At 40.1% G+C, this 20,349-nt stretch overlaps 1 protein-coding gene across 1 annotated transcript; it reads right to left on the bottom strand.

Moving 5' to 3' along the window:
* Positions 1 to 4,624: 4,624 nt before the first annotated feature.
* Positions 4,625 to 19,126, bottom strand: ODAD4 (outer dynein arm docking complex subunit 4). Its single transcript, XM_072111680.1, has 12 exons — positions 18,932 to 19,126; positions 17,281 to 17,412; positions 16,763 to 16,916; positions 15,395 to 15,456; positions 14,361 to 14,520; positions 10,949 to 11,170; positions 8,823 to 9,027; positions 8,625 to 8,711; positions 8,310 to 8,506; positions 7,441 to 7,541; positions 6,116 to 6,191; positions 4,625 to 4,778 (listed from the first exon to the last, which is right to left on the bottom strand). The coding sequence occupies exons 1-12, from the start codon at positions 19,052 to 19,054 to the stop codon at positions 4,759 to 4,761; spliced, it is 1,539 nt and encodes a 512-aa protein (XP_071967781.1). The 5' UTR covers positions 19,055 to 19,126; the 3' UTR covers positions 4,625 to 4,758.
* Positions 19,127 to 20,349: the final 1,223 nt, after the last annotated feature.

The raw sequence follows: 20,349 nt of genomic DNA, 5'->3' as shown, positions 1-20,349 counted from the left end.
TAAATCTAATATTCTTGCGCCTGCTTCTGTTCTCCTGATCCTCGATTTGCATCAGGGCCATATTTAAGCCATCTGCTTGTGTCGATATACCATGCGCTAGCGCCGTACTATGATCTACAATGGCGGCTTGGTTGTTCTCCAAGGCCTCAACTCTTCTCCCCACTGCTTTTATTTCCTCTCGTATTCCCGCCAGTTCTTTTATTACCGGAGCTAAGGCTTTCTCTAGTACCTTTTGTAGTATCGGCTTGGATAGAGGAGCTGTGTCCTGCGAGGCCGCGACAGATTCTGCATCAGCCAGACTGTCTGCATCTGAATCTTCCTGGCAGTCAGATTCCGGAGGTGGTTCGGGCGCCATTTTGCGGAGCCGCGCTGGCGGTGTTAACATCTTCTTTCTCAGGTATTTGTCCAGGTCTCCCTGGTTTTTCTTGTTTCTAGGGGTTCCCATGTGGTCTAGCCCCTTTTCTTTTTCATTTTTCCCCATTTTGCGAGGATGCGAGCCGCGAAATATCCGTGGATCTGTGTCTGTAAGCGGGAGCTCAGCGCTCAGACGTCCGCCATGCAGCGCGGTCAGGCTCCGCCCCCCCGAAACTTTCGCTTTTTAACACACTTTTTAAGTTTACAGTTTGGATAAAGGTGGTTCCGAATCCTCCTTATTAACAATCTCCACAACAACTAACGAATACTAAACCCTTCTCTGCCTCACAGAATTAAGAGGGCCTAATTTAAAGGGAACCTGTTACCAGACGCACGGCTGTTAGAACCCCATACATACCTTATAGGTGTATTAATTGTTGTCCAGGCATGTGCTTATAATGATTGAGAAATATCAACTTATATTCACAGGCAGGTAGAAGTTGGGGGGGGGGGTCGGGGTGGAGCAGTGAAGCGCTCACCTACCCTCCAGGCCCCTGCATCATGAAAACCCCACATGCTGCTCTTCGTTTGAGCGATTCCTGCCCTGCCTCCTACACCTCCCCCCTCAGGAGGACAGGAGGCAGGGCAAGTATCGGCTCAGTAGAGAGCAGTATGTGGGGTTTTCATGACGCAGCGGCCTGGGGGGTGGGTGAGCGGTTGTCAGCTCTAACCCAAACCCCACCCCCTTGACTGCTACCTGCCTGTAAATATAAGTTGAAATTTCAGCGTGAGACAGCTCAGAATCATTATAAGGATATGCCTGGACAACAATTTATATACCCTATAAGGTATGTTTGGGGATTTAACAGCCGTGCGGCTGGTGACAGGTTCCCTTTAAAGACAAAGGCCAGTCAGCTGGTTACTGACCGTGCTCCTAGGACCATAACAGTCCACGTCAAGAGCTATAAAGCAAGCTTTGGGTCAACTATATTTTAGGAATTTGCTAATTGATTAGGTAATATTTGCATGTACAGTTGGGGGCCCCATGTAAAGATTTTACTAAATGGTCCCAGGCACTGTTGTTCGCCACTTTGAGATTCCCTAGAACTGAAGTGACGCTAAGGCACTATTTGGGTCTAAATGAGGATTCTGAGTTGGTATCATGTGGATAAGGAATGTGTTTGGAGTGTGTTTGGGATTTGCCAGACTGATCCTACAACTGCTGAACTGAATTGTACTTGTATCTTTGTATAGGGAATACACCATCTCCAGCACCAAAGGTTCCTGGTGCAGAAGACAACAGCAACCTCTGCATCCCTTTGGGCGCTGTCACATTGTGCATTCCTGGTCTGTTTTTGTTGAGTTTTTAGACGTACTAAAAACGCATTTGTTTTTGTTTACCATGCGTTTGGATGGTTCGAATCCTGTATTAACATTTTCACAGATGCTTACACTTCCACAAATAAAGAAAAAACAGATTCAAACCAGCCACACACATTGTAAACATGCAAAAAAGCATGCGTTTTCAGTGTGTTTAATTTTTGAGCGTGTGAGCACCCTATTATTTGCGACACAATATTGCATATGTTAATATACAGGAATAGTAACTCTGGGGGAGATTTATCATAAAAGAGCAGAACTCCCATGGAAACCAATCAGAGCTCAGCTTTCATTTTTCCACAGCTGTTTATAGCTGATCTCTGATTGGTTTCCATGGGCAACTAAAACAATTTTACCTCATGATACCTGATGATAAATCTCCATCTGTGTCTAAGTGCATAAAGGACATCTACTATCAGATTTACTGATTGTAGACTTTCCTAAGTGGCATTCTCTTTACCTTAGGGGGGTCCTGGAACCTCTTTTCTTCAACCTCTGGTATACAGAGAAATGTACTTTATACAAGAGGAGCTCCAGAAACATTGTTCAGCTGGCCATTGCGCCTCTGGCTAATTTACATATTTTTATAAAGTATAATCCTAGGTAAATACATAATTGGGGAGCGACATTCAGTTGCTGTCAATGTTGAAGATCTGTAGCAAATTCTCCATATAGTGCAATACAGTAACATTGCATTATATTGTTGGAGCAATCAGACTCCCTAGGGTACTTTAACCCTATATAATATAAAACAGTTAAAAATAAATAACAATAGAAGTTCAAATACCCCCCTTTCCCTAGAAATGATAAAAAATTAAAATAAATAATAAAAATAAAGTCATAAACATGTTTGCCATCACTGTGTAACAAAAGTCCAGATCTTTCCAAATATAAAAACAGTTATTCCCGGCGGTAAACCCAGGCAGTGACGTTGGTAGCAATGGAAACGTCTGCTCATCTCTCAAAAAGTGACAGCCCTGTACACCAAAGTTTGAAAAACTTAACAGTATCAGAAGACGGTGAAACAAGACATTCTTTTTTTGTACAGAATGTTTTAATTTATTAAAATGTATTAAAACACAGTAAAACCTACTGTATATACTTGACTATAATCCGAAAAATGTGCTGAAAAACCAAACTCGGCGTATACTCAAGTCTATAAAAAAAATAAACTCAATACTCACCTTTCTGACGCCCCCTGCAGGTCCTCTTCTTGCTTCCAGCGGCAGGTTCGTGCACACACTATGATGCTAGCAGGCGTCCAGCTCGCATGGATCTGTCGCTGGAAGCAAAAAGAGGAGCTGTCACACAGCTCTGTACACAGAAAAAAAAAAAATTTTGAAGGTAGGGATTGAAAAATGGAAACACAAACAAAAAAGGGCCAAGTATTATTCGTACCATAATGTCAACTGTCATACATGGTTGTATTGTTTGAAAAATTTTCAATAAAAATTTATTTACAAAAAAAAGGGCCAAGTATTTAAAGGGTAAATGCAAAAACTATTTTATTGAAATGAAGATCCTGAAAAGCAAAACTGCAGCAGAACCTCCATTAATCAGAAGACCCAGTTATTCAGTAAGTTTCACATACAATTCAGCGTTCGGGTTATTGAAGCAGAGCTGATTGTCATAAAATTGTAATTATGATAAATGAAGGTAAACTAGGTAGTTTCCTAGATAAAACCACAACAATCAACTGATCCACATGAAACATGCCGGCCTTAGTACTTGTCTGCATACTCATAGCCTCATAGGTTGGAGAGAATGTTCCATGGATATGGCACTCTCTAGTGGACAAAGATATTATCACCACAATCATAGCCAGCAGCTCTCATCATTAGATTTCTTTATTAATAATGCACCAAAATATTCTGAAAAGCTGGACATGTAATATATCTCTTTATTAGCCCTTTTCTTAATAAATCTCCTTTAATAAATGCTCCTTTATTATTTCCAATCACTACCAGAAAAAATGTTTTCAGTGCTGAGATTGTTCTCTTCTGAACCTATCTAAGTTCATGTTTTTGTAGTGTGGTACAGAACCTATGGAGAAATGAGCAGAACATACAAACTTCATGCTACTAAATTAATCGTTAAAGGAAAGCTACCAAAAATGAAAAAAAAAAATCAAGCATTGATAAACCAGGGACACTTATTCCTAGATCCAGGCACCGGGACTGTGGTAATCTTCATATTGGTTAACCATTGCCTCCTTCTTTCTAAAATCAACTTTTACAATTATGCTAATGAGCTTGAAGAGCTCCTGGGGGTGTGGCTTGAGTCTCTCCCTACTGTATATTCACAGTTTGTTACACTGCGCAGAAGCACTTCTCTTCTCCCACCGTGTGCTGAAACTTCCTGTGCTGCTGTGAGAGTACATCAGGCAGAGGGGGATATGCCGAGAGAACAGGGGAGAGGGTAAGACTGTCTCACAGCCTGTGGGGCTCCAGGCTACATAGGTTTTAATGGAGCCTGGAGCTCCTCAGGCTCATTTGCATTATTTTTAAAGCCTTTTATTCTTATAAACAAGGGCATAAAAAGCTTGAATAAAAGTGGATCCTGCCAGAGGGGGCACACACCAGTATGTCAGTGTGCTTGGTTTACAATACTTTATCATGGTGGTAGATGTCCTTCAAAAATTGATATTTGATACATACTACCCCAATAGAGGCAAAAAACAAAACAAAAAACGCTCTGTAAGAGGGTAAGAGGAGCCCCCTAGATACATTGGATCACATGCAGGATCTGTTCCTGGTTAGACATCGCTTGTGACGCTCAAATACAATGTGCATGGATCGTAAGCTCTGCGAGGTAATATGTGTAAAATGTGTTTTCAACAATATGATTAAATTATGATTGAAGGAAAATAACACAAGCTCCCAGAAATACGTATGGAAAAGTAAATATTTTATTGTTTTTTTTTCCCTATAAATAAAATAAATGTGCACAAGTTTGACATCTTTAGCTCTTACAGCAATGATTGAATCCGCTCCTAGCAGATTGTGCCACAAGGAGATTCAGGAATCAACTCTCCACATTGTCCTCTGGAAGATAAAATATTTTAGTTTTTAGTAATGATAAAACTTTAGGCCAACACTGACTTCAAATGCCTACTGGAGGAAAGATCCTCTGTTGGGTCCAGTTCACCCCTGCTTCTGGGCTTTTTCGGTACAATCTCTGTTTAAAGGACATCTACCACCAGGATGAAAGACTGTATGCAAATGAACCTGGAGCCTCTCAGCCTCATATGCATACAGTCTTTCATCCTGGTGGTAGATGTCCTTTAAGGAAAGCGCAACAGAGAGGTCCTGAAAACAAAAGGTGAATGAACGGTCTTCCATTCACCTTCCATTCTACATAGACATTAAAGGACCTTCTGTTATGCATCCGTTATTAAACCCGGGACACTTAGTCCTACATCCAGGCACTGTGACTGTGGTAATCTTCTTATATTTGTTAACCATGGCCTCCTTCCTTCTAAAATCAACTTTTAAAATTATGCTAATACGTTTGAAGAGCTCCTGGGGGTGTTACCAGAGCCCCTCTCTGCTGTAGATTCAAAGTCTATTACGCTGCACAGAACCACTTCTCCCCTCCCACGGTGTGCTGAAACTTCCCTTGCTGCTGTGAGAGTACATCAGGCAGAGGGAGGGGGGAATGCTGAGTGAACAGGGGGGGTGAGACAGTCCGACAGCCTGTGAAGCTACAGAATAGAGAGGCTTTAAAAGCAGAAGGTGAATGAAAGGTCTTCCGTTTACCTTCCATTCTACACAGACATTAAAGGACCTTCCATTACGCATCCATTATTAAGGGGGTTGGACAAATTATTATTTGTTTTCAAGTTTTTTGTAATGTGGAGGCAATCTACAGAGCCTTAAGATTTTATACATGAATACTAACATTTATCAGGTTCCTTTATCTCTCAGCTGTAAGTGGATACAGCACAGAAAGCTAATTTACATAATCTGCTTATTAAGGAAGAAAAGCAGGGGAAAAAGAAGGACACAGGAACATATTTCATTAATAAATTATTTACAAAGTTTACTATTATCATCTGCACTATTGATTTAAGCACGTCTATATGCGTTTTAAGACTGTCTATTCTAAGCTCACATGGTCTTATCTTTAGATAGTATTATCAAATATTCCTGTATGTATAACAGTTTCTAGAAGTGTCTCTTTAGAGTGCTCATACATAGTAATACTTTCTTGCCAATTTACACCAGCAATTGGTCACAGTTGAATTTTTGGAGACAAACAATTACAGTACTGTGCAGGTGTAGTATATGAATTTCACCAATTACTGGTATTTACTTGCTGGTTCTCACTGTATTAAGGCATCTATTGTGATCAGTACAGCATTATTCTTATGGATACCTACCAGCTGGGGTATCTTCCCCCTCGCTGTCTTCTGTTTTAATCTCCTCTGTTCCTCCTCTTTTTGCATCTTCAAGAGCCTTGGAAAAAAACAGAAATAACAGAATTATAAATGATAAATGAATCTATTACTAATATGTCAATCTATTAATATGAACTCAGCGGTGTAAGTAGGAGAAGCAGGGCCCCATAGAAGACTTCTGAATGGGGTCCCTTCCCATATACATACTACACACATATATACACATACATTTATATACCTATGTACATAAACATACAGATACACACATACATTGCCACATACAGAAGTACAGCATATATACACATTCAGTACACACACACCATATATACATACAGAATATACACATCACATAAACATCATATATATGTTATATACATATTATGCTCTACAATGTGCAGCATACTATGTATATAGTGGGACAAATGCTCAAATCTTTAGTGTCAGGTCAGATGATGTGTAACTACAGTGGTAGCAGCCATAGCAGCTGCTATGGGGCCCACAGTGTCAGGGGGGCCCATCATCCAACCTGACAAAAGAATGGACACCATTATATACATTGTACAACATGTTATGTATATAAGCTGTATCTGTGATGTGTATATACTGTATGTCTATGTACACAATGTATGATGTGTATATATACTGCATTATGCTCTATATAGGTACTGTGTATACCGTGCAACTGTAACTAACATTTGTGAGCATATAAATATGTATATTTTTTAAGGGGTAACGGGGGCCCCATTCAGAAGTCTGATATGTGGCCCTGCCTCTCCTAGTTACGCCACTGACTGTAGTTATGCCCCTGTATGAACTGCTATCAAAACTTTATTTAAATTAGGCCTTATACAAAAGCTATGGACCCAGGAGCCATAGTCAGCCAAAAGGTATCTTTCTTATATGGTGAGATCAGTACTATAGAAAGTACTTGGTTGAGTGCCTGATACAGATTTTGCACTGTGGCCCCACAGCTTCATGGTACCCTCTGCCATGCCTATAAGACAGTGATGGCAAATCTGAATAGGAAGAATTTTCAGGGCCTGAAGCTGAAGCTACATTGATAATACAGATCTGTCCACACCTTCCCATTCCTCCTGCAGTCTCAAGCAGCACTTGAGTCATTTAAGATAGCACAGAGTGCAGCAAGTCCTGGCCAGTCAGGGAATCCATGAAGATAGATTACGTCCTCTTTGGGGATGGCCCGGGTGCCCACGGAAAGGGCTCTGAGTGCCACCCGTGCCATAGGTTTGCCACCACTGCTATAAGAGATCAGCTATACTAAACAATAAGGAGTTGTGTATACTTACAGTAATAATGGCCTGCTCCGCATCCTTATTGTCTGCCATTCTTGCTTTCTCTAAGGCTTTTTCGAAGCTGATCACAGCAGACTGGTAATCCTTTAATTTTACTTAAATAAAAGTAAAGATAACCCACAATTATGGACAATTAATAAATCAACTGTATATTCTCTCTGTAATATATCAGGGTTATGCAGTAACATTAAATGGCATCAATCTCTACAATGTTGTGACTGATCCAGTTACAACAAGCAATTGAGATTTGTCAGTCAATCAATTGTTTTTTGTAACTGATTTTTCAGCCATATTTATTACTCTGCCTACTACTATAGAGCAAATTATCTTATGGTAGGTCAATACGTTTAATGTGTTTACACTTATGTATGAGGGTCTAGCTGAAGGGGACACAAGCTTTGGTGGACAGTATTGGTTTGCATGTGCATGTCTATATGGATAACACCTAAGAAAAATGTTCTATAGGTGAGATGTCATCGAAGTGGAGCTTTACAAAGAAATTTAGTCATGAGCTGACCCTAACAACACTGGGTCACTGAGCTGTGGGCATAAGGGTGGTTTGCAATGAGCACTGGTAAGGCTACAGAGAAATGGCAGTACACACTGGTGGTTAGAGCTGTATTGGTTGCTATCTAGGCATCTTCAGCCGAAAAAGTTGTTATCTAATTACTGCAACATTGCCCAGTACATGAACTTCAATCCATCTATAACCCTCAGGACAAGATGCCGTTTTCAGAAAATCTATCCCTGACAATGTATACTAAAGGCTTTACTTTTAGCTATAACATTAGGCACAAGTTAATCTTTATATACAAGTAATCAATAATTGAATGTATAATATTCCATGTAATAACAAGGTTTACCTTGGGCCTGTGCCACCAGGACACTGGCATTGAGTTGCCACTCAACATCCCCAGCCTCCTCTGCTTCTTGTAGAGATCTTTCACCATAGCCTTTAGCTTCTTCCAAAATTTCGAGCTCCAGATAACATCTACCAATTTCATGGAAGAGCCAAGTCTTTTCTAAGTTTGAAGTTGCCAATGGAATCTTCTCTTCCCACCTATTGTTCGGGGGATTGAATGCAAAAACAAATGATGGTTCTTGTCTTGGAATCCTACCAACCAAACCTCTTCAGAGCTGACTTTTTAAATTAAATTTTCATAAGGAGACATACTTACACTTTCACAGCTTCTTTAAACTTTCCAATCCGTGCATAGACTCGCCCTATGTTGTCTAAGGCACGGGATTTTGCTTCAGGCAAATTGCTGAAAAATACAGAGAATTTAATAATTTTTTTGAATTAACCATACCTACAAGATATACATTATGGCAGTATGAAAGTAGACAAAGACTAACATATGACCTAATCTACATACCATTCATTTGCTATTTTGAGATCCTTCTTGTGACTCTGTAGCGCCTCTTCCATCTGTCCCATGTCCATATGAGCGTTACCAATGCAGCTATGCAGGTTACCTTTCAATTCCTGCATATTCGGGGTGTCATCTTTCCAAGTCTCAATGTTCTTTAACACCTTGTGGGCTTTCTTATAACTCCCTTCCGCATTTCCACTTGAGAGTACTAGAAAAGACAATACACCAGTGGTGTTTAGCCATAGCAATAATTATAATTCTCTCCTGCAAAACCAGCTAAAAGTTATGATAAAAGGACAGAATCACAAATATCCAACATGGTCACATTTTGTCCAATATTTGGCATGCAACTTTCTGTTTGAAACTGAAGTTAAGACACATTACATAAAAAAAACCTATAGTGATTTTGTTTGGCAAAATGTTGATCAATGAAGTTAGTGAAGAACAGTTTTCAGCCAAATCAATTGACCGTATATATTTGTCCAGCTTTAGGGACTAAATGAAATTACGGTATGCAACGGTTTTGGATTATGGCAAATTAGGTTTCCTGCCATTAATAATATTTTATGAGACTTTAATATTGATGCACTATTAGGATTATTTTTAGGATCAGTTTAGGCCTCCAAAAGCACTAATAATAATTCTTTATTTATATAGCACCTACAGATTACGCAGCGCTACACACAGCTTGCCAAATTGGCCCCTGTCCCCATGGGGACACAATCTAATCAACCTACCAGTATGTTTTGGAGTGTGGGAGGAAACCGGAGGACCAGGAGAAAACCCACGCAAACACGGAGAGAACATACAAACTCTTTGCAGATGTTGACCTGGCCATTAAAGGAAATCTACCATCAGGAACAAGGGCTGTAAACCAAGTACACTTACATACTGCTGTGTGCCCCAACTTGCTCTTCTTGTCTTTACAAAAAAAGGCTTTAAAATTATGCAAGTGAGACTGAAGGGATCCAGGCTCAATTATCAGCTATAGCGCCCAGACCCCCTGAGGCTCATTTGCCTAATTTAACACCTTTTGTTACCTGCATGTTATCCTGGAGGTAGATTTCCTTTAAAGTGAAAAAGATCATTGACACTGCCTCCTGCTATGGTTTAGGTGCTGCCTTGGTTCTGACTGCACTCCACTATCTTTCTAGTAAAGCTGCTCACTCATCCAATCACTGGAAAAAATATTGACCCACGTTCGTCTATGATTGTATGTGCAAGCAGGAGACAGGAGACAATAGAAAATGGATCGCAGCAAAGACCAAGACACTGGAATGGAGCTGTCAGTAATCGGGAAGAAACAAGCCACATTTGTTATATTAAAGGAAATCTACCATTTGATTTCATGCATTATAAACCAAACATACCTTGAGAATGTTGTAGCTACACTGATGCAGAAACATATCTTGTTTAAGCCCTGAACCAAGTGGTTTTGCAGAAAAAAAAATTCTGACATTCAGGACCTTGGGAAAACTAGATTACATGCTTCTTGCAGTACTTAAACACATAACACGAGCTGTCTGCACTGTCCAGACAGGACTAATCAACCTGAGCTGGATTACAAAACAGCTGGGGAATGGTGCAGTGATTGATTACTCCTGTCTGTCACTGATTACATCATTCTCTTGAGCAGTGTAAGAGAAGAAACCCCGAGCCAGCCACAGGAGAGACAGACTCATTATCCTAAATTTTATAATTGTTTTTTTTCATCAAAACCACGCAGCTCAGGGATTAAACAAGATATATTTCTGCATTAGTGTAGCTACAGCATTCTCAAGGTATGTTTGGTTCATAATGCATAAAGATTTTCTTTAATGAACATATGTGGAGGCCTTTTACTGATATTTTTACTAACATTGTGAACCAGTATTTTCAGATCTTTAAAGGTTATATTTCTATAAATTGCTACATATAAATGGGATGCAAAAGATCTCCTCAACATGTAAAGCTGTCTGTTCTCTAATTCTGTAACCTCAACTAGCACATTACAGAAGAAAAATGACAGGCAGTAACAGGCAAAACCTTAACTAGCTCTACAAATTCCTATTTATGATTCACCTATACCCAATCCATTTCCTTTAGTCTTTATTTATCCTTGCAAAGCTAACAAGTAAACTGGTACATACACATATCAATATCTTCCAGGCTTTTCAGTATATACTGATTGCGATCTGAAGGTTTACTCCGTTCTCGGTTCCACTTCTGCTGCATAATTCTGCGATCCCTTTCCCGGGCGTAGATGGGCTTCTGCTGCCTCCAGAATTCAGTTCTTGTGTCCAGATAGGTGATTGCATTTAAGATCAGGTCCTGCAGTTTTAATCCACTTCTAGTGTTTCCTTTTACTAAGCCTGTTACAAATGAAAGTAGAGCAAATTACAGAACTACAAACAAATTGTACATGCATTGACAAAGAAGTTGATAAAATAAGTTGCTTTTTATCTCTATGATAAATTTTCTATTTTTAATATGAACCTAACGCAGACCCACAGGTACCATTCACATAATGCGCTTTCTGGGTGAACCACACAATTTTCATGAGAGGAGCTAACCATCTAATGTGTATGACAGAAGAGTCAAGATTATTATCTTTACACATGGCCCATCCATTGTTCAAATGTTAGATATATAGCTGTCAGATACACATCAGATACAGATAAACATCACTTAAAAGGACATCTTCCACCAGGATGAAGGATTGTAAACCAAGAGCACTGCATGCCAGCGTGTGCCCCCTCTGGTAGGATCTGCTCTTCTTTAAGCTTCCCATACGCTTGTTTTTTTTTTTAACCCCTTAACGCTGAAGCCACTTTTCACCTTCCTGACACAGCCCATTTTTTCAAATCTGCCCTGTGTCACTATAAATGGTTATAACTTCGGAACGCTTTAACATATACAAGTGATTTTAAAATTGTTTTCTCGTGACGCTTTGTACTTCATGTTAGTTGAAAAATTTTGGTGTTATGTTTTGCATTTATTTATGAGAAAATCAGATGTTTGGTGAAAATTTGGAAAAATTCTTGATTTTCGAACTTCAAAATGTTCTACTTTTTCCATACATAGTCATAACCGCAAAAAAATGTAATAACTAACATTCACTAAATGTCTAATTTATGTGGACATGGTTTTTTAGGCATCCTCTTATTTTTGTAGGATGTTATGGGCCTTTGAACGTTAGGTGCGATTTTTCACATTTTCATAAAAAACGCAAAATCTGCTATTGAGAGACCTGCTCAGGTTTTAAATCACTTTGAGAGGCCTAAATAAAAGTAAAACCCCATAAATTACCCCATTATAGAAACTAAACCCCTCAACGTACGTAAAACAACTTTGATGAAGTTTATTAACCCTTTAATTGTTTTACAGGGGTTAAAACAAAATCGGATACAATTTTGAAAGTATTTTTCAAAAATTTTTTACAATTTTTTTTGGCTAAATTTATGTGTTTTTCAAAAAATTTACAAATTCTCAGTGGATAAAATACCAAAACGCTCCACAAAATTTGATACCCAATCCCTCCCGCGTATAACAATATCCCATATGTGGTGGTAACCTGCTGTATGGGCACACGCCAGGGCATCGAAGGTAAGCTGTGCCATTCAGAGCAGATTATGCATTGTCACTTTTTATTGGCTATACAATCTTTATTTTTTTGGCAATTTGGACATATAAGGGCTTATTTTTTGCGACATGAGATGCACTTTACAAATAATTCATTTTCGTGGGTCATTAGCTTATTGATGAGATTTTATTAACTCTTGAATGTATGGGTGAAAAGAAAATTGTCAATTTTGGTTTACTTTTTTTTCGTATTTTTTGGGGGTCGTACACCGTACACTAAAAATATTATATTATCTTTATTCTATAGGTGATTACGATTATGGTGATACCTCATTTATACAGTTTTTCATTTATTTTTACAATTTTACTGGATAAAAACTAATATAGAGGAAATCTCATTTGTTTTTGCATCGCCATCTTTTCGGAGACGTAACTTTAATATTTTTTGGTTGACAGAGCTAGTTTTGGGCTTATTTTTTACGAGTTGAGTTGTTCTTTTCAGTGGTACCATTTTGGCGCACATATCTTTTTTTGATCACTTTTTAGAACATTTTTGTGTAGAGATTTTATGAAAAATGTACATTTTTGGCGTGTTTTACGGGTTTCGTTTTTACGGCGTTCACCGAGCGGGTCCAATAATGTTTGTGAGTTATTGTACGGATTGTTACGGACGCGGCGATACCAAATATGTGGGTTTTTTTGGCGATTTTGTGTTTTTTTCACTTTATTGCATGTGTATAGGGAATATTTGTGTTTAGGGGACTTTAACTTTATTTAATTAATTCTTTTTATTAAAAAATGATTTTATGTAGTGTTTTTAACATTTTTTATTAACTTTTACAGGTTAGCTTGAACAAGTGATCCACTGATCACTTGTTCAAGCTCTTCTTCACATTACACAGTGTAATACAGATGTATTACAGTGTGTTACAGCCGGGTCCTGCCAGAAGGCACGGACCCGGCTCACAGAAGAGGATCGCTCAGCCCCGGGCACCGGCAGTCCCGGGGCTGCGATCGGAGCAGCGGACCCCCCCGGTAAGCGCCGCGGGGGGGGGGGGGGGGGTCCGATTCTTCTCAAATGCCCCTAGGGGTTAACACCCGCGATCGGAGAAATCTCCGATCGCGGGTGTTAGAGGCGGGTGTCGGCTATAATATATAGCCGACACCCGCAGCTTCTGGCGCGGGCTCCGTTCTGGAGCCGGCGCCAGAAGCATGACGTACTATTACCGCATTTTGCGGGAACGCACCTCCCGCCATGCAGTAATAGTACATCAAATGTCGGGAAGGGGTTAAAGGCTTTAAAAATTGTGCTAATTAGTCTGAGGAGCTCCAGCCTCTAATGTGTAAGGATAGTAAGGATAGCCCTTTACAATCCTTTAGTCCCCTTTATGTTTTTTAATCTTTAATTGTGGTAATATGCTAATTTACCAAAGAGACTACTGGGGCGTAGAGGAGGCGGAGCTGAGGCTACACGGCGCGGCTACTCCACGCCACAGTAGCCTCCTTGATCCTGCTACCCAAATATCTTCAGCGGGAAGAACTCTGGCTTCACGGGCAAGTGCACGCAGCCTGCGCGCTGAAAATGTCTGGGTAGGAGGATCAAGGAGGCCACTGGGACATGGAGTAGCCGCACCGTGTAGCCTCAGCTCCGGCTCCTCCATGTCCCAGTAGCCTCTTTGGTAAATTAGCATATTACCACAATTAAAGACTAAAAAACATAAAGGGGGTTTCCTTTAACATAAAGGTTTCCTTTAACACCTATGGAGCTGGGAGCCTCTCAGGCTCATTTTCCCATAATTTTAAAAGTCTTTATTTGTAGAAACCAGACCATAAGAAGCTAAAATAATAGCAGATCCTGTCGGGGGGGGGGGGGGGGGCACACAGCAGCATGTAAGTGTGCTTAGTTTACAATCCTTCATCCTGGTGGTAGATGCCCTTTAATACAAAAAAAAGGTGATAAGACAAGAACTTTAGGCTAACCTTCATCCTTTAACAGTGTCTCCAGATACTCCATATCATTGTAGAGCTCTCCCAGTAGCTGACGTGCTGTCTTTTGGCTTTTTAAAGGGTCTGCCTTCTTCTGCTGCTTAGGGTCTTTTTTGGGAACCTTTGCTGGTGCTTTTTGTTTTGCCTTTTTACTCTATTACCAACAACAAAGGGAAATCATGCAGATATTATTAGATACCATCAGGACAATGTTCAGATGTATGACAAACACAAATAAAACCTTAATTATAAAATTATCTTTAAAGATCGTATTAATTTTCCATTTCAATACATTTTCAGCAAATAGGTCCATGGAGTGAAATTACTTTGCTTTTTAAACTCGCTAAAGCCTTCTGGTAACTTTTTCTTCAAAGTGTAAAGTATTATAATAAATGCATAAAATGCTATGTTTATAGATACATTTTTGACCACAGAAGAGTATTAGACTATCACCATCTCCTAAAAATAAAAGTATACAATGTGCCAATTGTCAATGTCTATATCTTTTCATTCCTATAGTAGTTAAATCCAGACCTCTCCCAAACCCTGTGTGATTGTAAAGAGAGGTAAAGCCCAGTGTGCATACAGCATGTCGCAAAAGTATTTTCAGCTTAAAGGACAAGCAGTCCTTCAAGTGATCATATGGTCCCCATAGATCTCAACAACAGAAAGTCTGACCATGACTGTTTGTACTTTGTAAAGTCTTATTATAATTGTACGTGTCCCCCATGATTTGTAAAGTGCTGCAGAATTCGATAGCGCTATATAAAAAAAGATTAGTATTATAGTATTATTATTATTATTTTGCAGCTTCTTTTTCACACCTGCACAGTAGTGCAAAGTATATGTATTCTGAATTCTAAATTATTAGTGGGTAGGTAGTATATATGATTCATAAATAGAAGATTCATTTCAATATATTTTGTGTTGTATTCCCTTATAGCAGGACTCTCCATACTGTTATTCTCATGCAGAGACACAGTCTCGGGAAAGCATTGTGACTAAATAATTAATACTGTGTTACTCACCTCTTCTTGCTTGCTGAGAAACGACATTCCCTCCTTGTTCTCTAATTTTACAGAGGCCGGAGCTAAATAATGAAAAGAAACAGCTCTTTTTACATTTGTCCATTACCAGATCACTGTAATTTCCATATGTTCACTTTTAAAATACCACTAATTTTTAATGGGATAAATATTTTACTGACGATTCACTTTTATGTGTATGTTTTCAGAAATACGCCAAAGCCTGCATTAAGCACCAGCATAAGATAAAAAAGTATCCATGTCACAGACACAAACACTTAGGGGAACTTTTATAATTTTTGGCGTTACTGCCCCCATAAAATACAGTGGAATTACAAACATAATTTGTTCTGGGAAAATGCTTGTAATCAAAATCGCTCTTATACCAAAGCAAGTTTTCCAATATCAAATCATTGAAACCCAGACAATTGGTTCCATAATGACTGAATACCTTGAATTACAAGAAGGATTAATAATAATAATAATAATAATAATGTTTATTTATATAGCGCCATCAAATTCCGTATCGCTTTACAAATCATTTGTGCTCGGAATGCAAATCACTTGTATATCAAAGCAAGTTTTGCCATAGGAAATTAATGAAACAAGGATGATTCATTCCACACCCCAAAAATATTTAACACAACAACATCTAGCCCCTTTATTTCTTCTACTTCTTCGACATTGTGTTATACAATTTTGTGGGAGAGGGAGGTACTGTACAGGGTGTGGAGGGCTCACATAATGCTTGTGTTATGAATATTTGCTTGTAAACCAAGTTATAATTTTTGTAAAATCCAAGCTTATCTTGTAAAACGCTTGCAGACCAGGTTACTTGTAATCCAAGGTTTAATTGTATATTATCTCTTTATTTTATTAAAACTGCTCAGCAAAACACAATAAATAAATTCTTAGTTATTTATCCATGTTCCAGCCCTTCCAGGTCCCGAGTCATACACTGCTTTTTGGTCCGGCAATGAGCTGCTGACATAGAAGCACATGACCACTGTAGCCAATTAAATAGCCCTGTATCAACAGGCCATTTCTGGACCAAGAAACAAAGTTTGGGGGCTGGGGCTTGCGGCACATACCGTATTTTTCGGACTATAAGGCGCACAAAAAATCCTTTGATTTTCTCTGAAATCAAAGGTGCGCCTTATAGTCCTGTGCGCCTTAATATGAACTGTACTTACAGACAACAGCTGCCTTGTACTGTGCATAGGTCTGCCACCTGCTGGTCATTCATCCTTATAATCCAGTGCACCTTATTTATGAACCTAGACGTTTTAGCAGCCAATTATAGATGGTGCACCTTATAATCTGGTGCACCTTATAGTCCAAAAAATACTGTATGTATCCAGCAATACTTACTTCCAACAGAGTTTTCAATGGCTTCCTGAGCCTTTTGAATACCCAAACGAAACTCCTGGAGTTCAGGGCGTAACTTATACCCTCTGTGATAGAATACAAGGGCAAATTCAAAGTCACCCATCGCATAAAGAGCCTCAGCTTTCTGATACAGACCCTGTACGGAGAAGAAAAAGAAAACATTGGAAAATATTGCATTGGCCCTTGACAGTAAAATACAATACTAGTGCAATGCTGTTGTACCAGACAGGTATGTGTGTGAGTATCTATATATATATATCTCTATCTATCTATCTATCACCTTTTATGAGAGGCTATCTTCAGCGTGTGATTTTGTTAAAACAAAACCTACATACTAAGGTTGGGGACTCATTGTGAGTTGTAGTTTCATTTTGCAAACGCAGAAAATAAACCAGTTACTTGTGGTATAGATTTATGTGATTTAGCTTCTGTTACATGACATATGACATAGTATGTGACAGTACATACGGAGGTATATATATGGTGGTACATGTATTTACCCTAAAGAAATCTTTCTCTTCCTGTAGAGAGGCTTCTGCATCCCTTAAAGCAGATTCCGGGTCTCCAAGTTTTAAGAAACATTTAGACCGTGCTACCAGGCAGTGTTTCTCAGTCGGCTGTAAGTCAAGAGCCTACAAAAGAGATTAATTAAAAAATATAAAAAAAAAACAAAAACACAGATGTTGCAGAGGTCTGTGATATATTCAATGATACTGGTTATTACTTGTTGCCTACACTAACAAAACTCAGCCCAATCTTTTCCTTTGGATACAAAAATAAGACAAACAATGGTTCTAGACATCATCAGGCCTGTGCAGTATGTAATATGGCACCTATAGAATTCTACCGGCCATAATTACCCCTGCACATGTATATGGAAGCCAATAGAGCTGTACATATTGTATTATAGTGTATTATGGAAAATGCCATTCAGTGACACACAGGGAGAGGTCCACAATATGGGCCGTAAGTGTGTATGAAGCCTAATGATAACTGCTCACATTTTACACCCTTTTCCACACTGATTATTGCTGCAGAACATCAGCTGCACATTACAGTATCATTAACGTGAATGTGATATCATTTTTTTCTGCATTGAAAATATTGTGCAGAAAACAAAATGAATGACTAGACCACTCGCCTGCCACTGCTTTTTTTTTAACATTAAAGGCTCGGAGGTTGTAAAAAACTGCAAGAAATCAGGTAACAAAAATTTGTACAGATGTAGATTTTTTTCGGAAATGATCAAAAGGTGAAAAAAAAGAGGTTACAAAATCACATGGAAATTTGTAACGAAAATGCACTAGGCGTAACACAGATCCAGGCCCTGGAGATAAGTGAGGACCCACAAAGAGGCTGGAGGTGATAAGAGAAAAGTAGTTTTTAGAATGTTCTGCACAATTGAGGCTCCATGCACATGATTGTGTGTTGTTGGCTGTGTGTTAGCCATCGTTCCAGGGCTAGCTCTTGTTGCCATTAATTTTTTATGGGCTCATATACACACACGGCAGTGGTTTTGATGACTCTGTGTATGAGCCGACTGCCTTAAAGGTGTTTTCCCACGGTTTCCACTGTGCGTGGCGCTCGGCAATTTCTGTCAGCTCCTTAGAGATGAATGGAGCAGAACGGTCATGCGCGGCAGTCTGCTCCATTAGTCTGACGGAGCGACGAGGGGTCCATTGGAGGTACATGGGACCCCTCATTTTCATGATTTGTGGGAGCCTCAGGACTGAGACCTCCACTGATCAGTAAGTTAGGTCCTATCCTGTGGATAGGACCTAACTTTTCTTCTTGGGAAAACCTAAAGCAGCTCTTATTCCTGTCTTGGGCAGTCTTTTCTACTTTCTGGAGCGGACGTCACACAGCGATGTATTGTTTGGGGTCTGATATTGCAGATGTTTGTGTGCAGGTAGCCTAAAACTGCACGGGTGTCCTCTGGATGACAATGATATCGCTATGGCCGAGTAGGCAGGAAAAAGCCGCAGAGTTGCCATTTAGGGGACCCTAGAAATCCCACATCTGATTGGAGCCCTCAGGGGTAGAACAGTGGTCGATCATGATTTGGCTGGGATATGGAGGGCACTTCCCAGCACTCATCACACAATTGCTATTTAGGCAATTATCTGACACCCCTATGACCCCCTGTCTTACATTGCTGAAGCTCTCCCTGGCCTTGTGGTATTCCCCCTTGTGGTAGAGCTGCTCCCCCTCGGCCATGTATGTGGTGAAGCTGCTGCGCGGCGCCCCCTGCTCTCCATCCGCCTCCTCCGCCATCGCATCAATGTGACTGTTACCCCGAAATGTTGCTAGCAGCGCGTGGAGTTGCCCGGCAACGGGGAAACACGCGTCACGTGCTCCGGTGGGGGGGGGGGGGGGGAGACCGTGTAGCCAATAAGGATCCGGGAAAAAAAAGTTAGAAAGTATTTGCTGTGATTTAACAGGAGGCCACAGGTGGGCGCTGCTGTGCCGTGCCATCCGCTTATAGAGACGCGGTCCGTGCATCGTCACGTATCATAGAGTATGCACTGCCATCATACACAGACATAGCAGCAGTGCTGTGCCCGGGATTACTAGCTACCTGGTACAAAGGCACTTATCTCCTATCCACGGGATTGTCACGTTGTTGGGGGATTGAAATATATATATATATATATATATATATATATATATATATATATATATATATATATATATATATATAATGTATACACACACTGAGCTGTGGCTTTTTTCCCCAGCCCTATTATAATACCCCCAATGGCCCCCACACTGTGTAACGCCATAGGAATTTGTCCTATGGGGACATTATCACCTATTTGTCAAATAAAATTTAACTTTTATTTCTCACTGTATAACGCCACCTATTGTGACCCCCACACCGTATAACGCCACCTATTGTAACCCCTACACCGTATAACGCCACCTATTGTAACCCCCACACTGTATAACGCCACCTATTGTAACCCCCACACTGTATAACGCCACCTATTGTAACCCCTACACTGTATAACGCTACCTATTGTAACCCCTACACCGTATAACACTACCTACTGTAACCCCCACACCGTATAACGCCACCTATTGTACCCCCACACTGTATAACGCTACCTATTGTACCCCCACACTGTATAACGCTACCTATTGTACCCCCACACCGTATAACGCCACCTATTGTAACCCCTACACCGTATAACACTACCTACTTTAACCCCCACACCGTATAACGCTACCTATTGTACCCCCACACTGTATAACGCTACCTATTGTACCCCCACACTGTATAACGCTACCTATTGTACCCCCACACCATACCTCCCAACTTTTGTGGAGGAGAAAGAGGGAAATTTGAAGAAAAAACGGCATGGGGTGCCCCCTATTGTTCAAATCAGCCAGATACAAAAAAGCAGCAGCAGCCGCCATTACTGAGCTGGGATAGGCCACTGTTAGGGGGCTATTCCAGCGCAACAATAACAGCCTGCAGCCGCCACACTACCTGACCATCTATAGACGGTCAGGTACTGGTTTGTACCCGGCTCTTCCCGGCACCCCTGGTGGCGGTGGGTACCGGG

The sequence above is a fragment of the Engystomops pustulosus genome, chromosome 6 (genome assembly GCF_040894005.1).
Source record: "Engystomops pustulosus chromosome 6, aEngPut4.maternal, whole genome shotgun sequence".
NCBI classification, from domain to species: Eukaryota; Metazoa; Chordata; class Amphibia; order Anura; family Leptodactylidae; genus Engystomops; species Engystomops pustulosus.
Note: the sequence above shows the minus strand (reverse complement) of the source record. Positions and strands in the feature narration are given on the sequence as shown.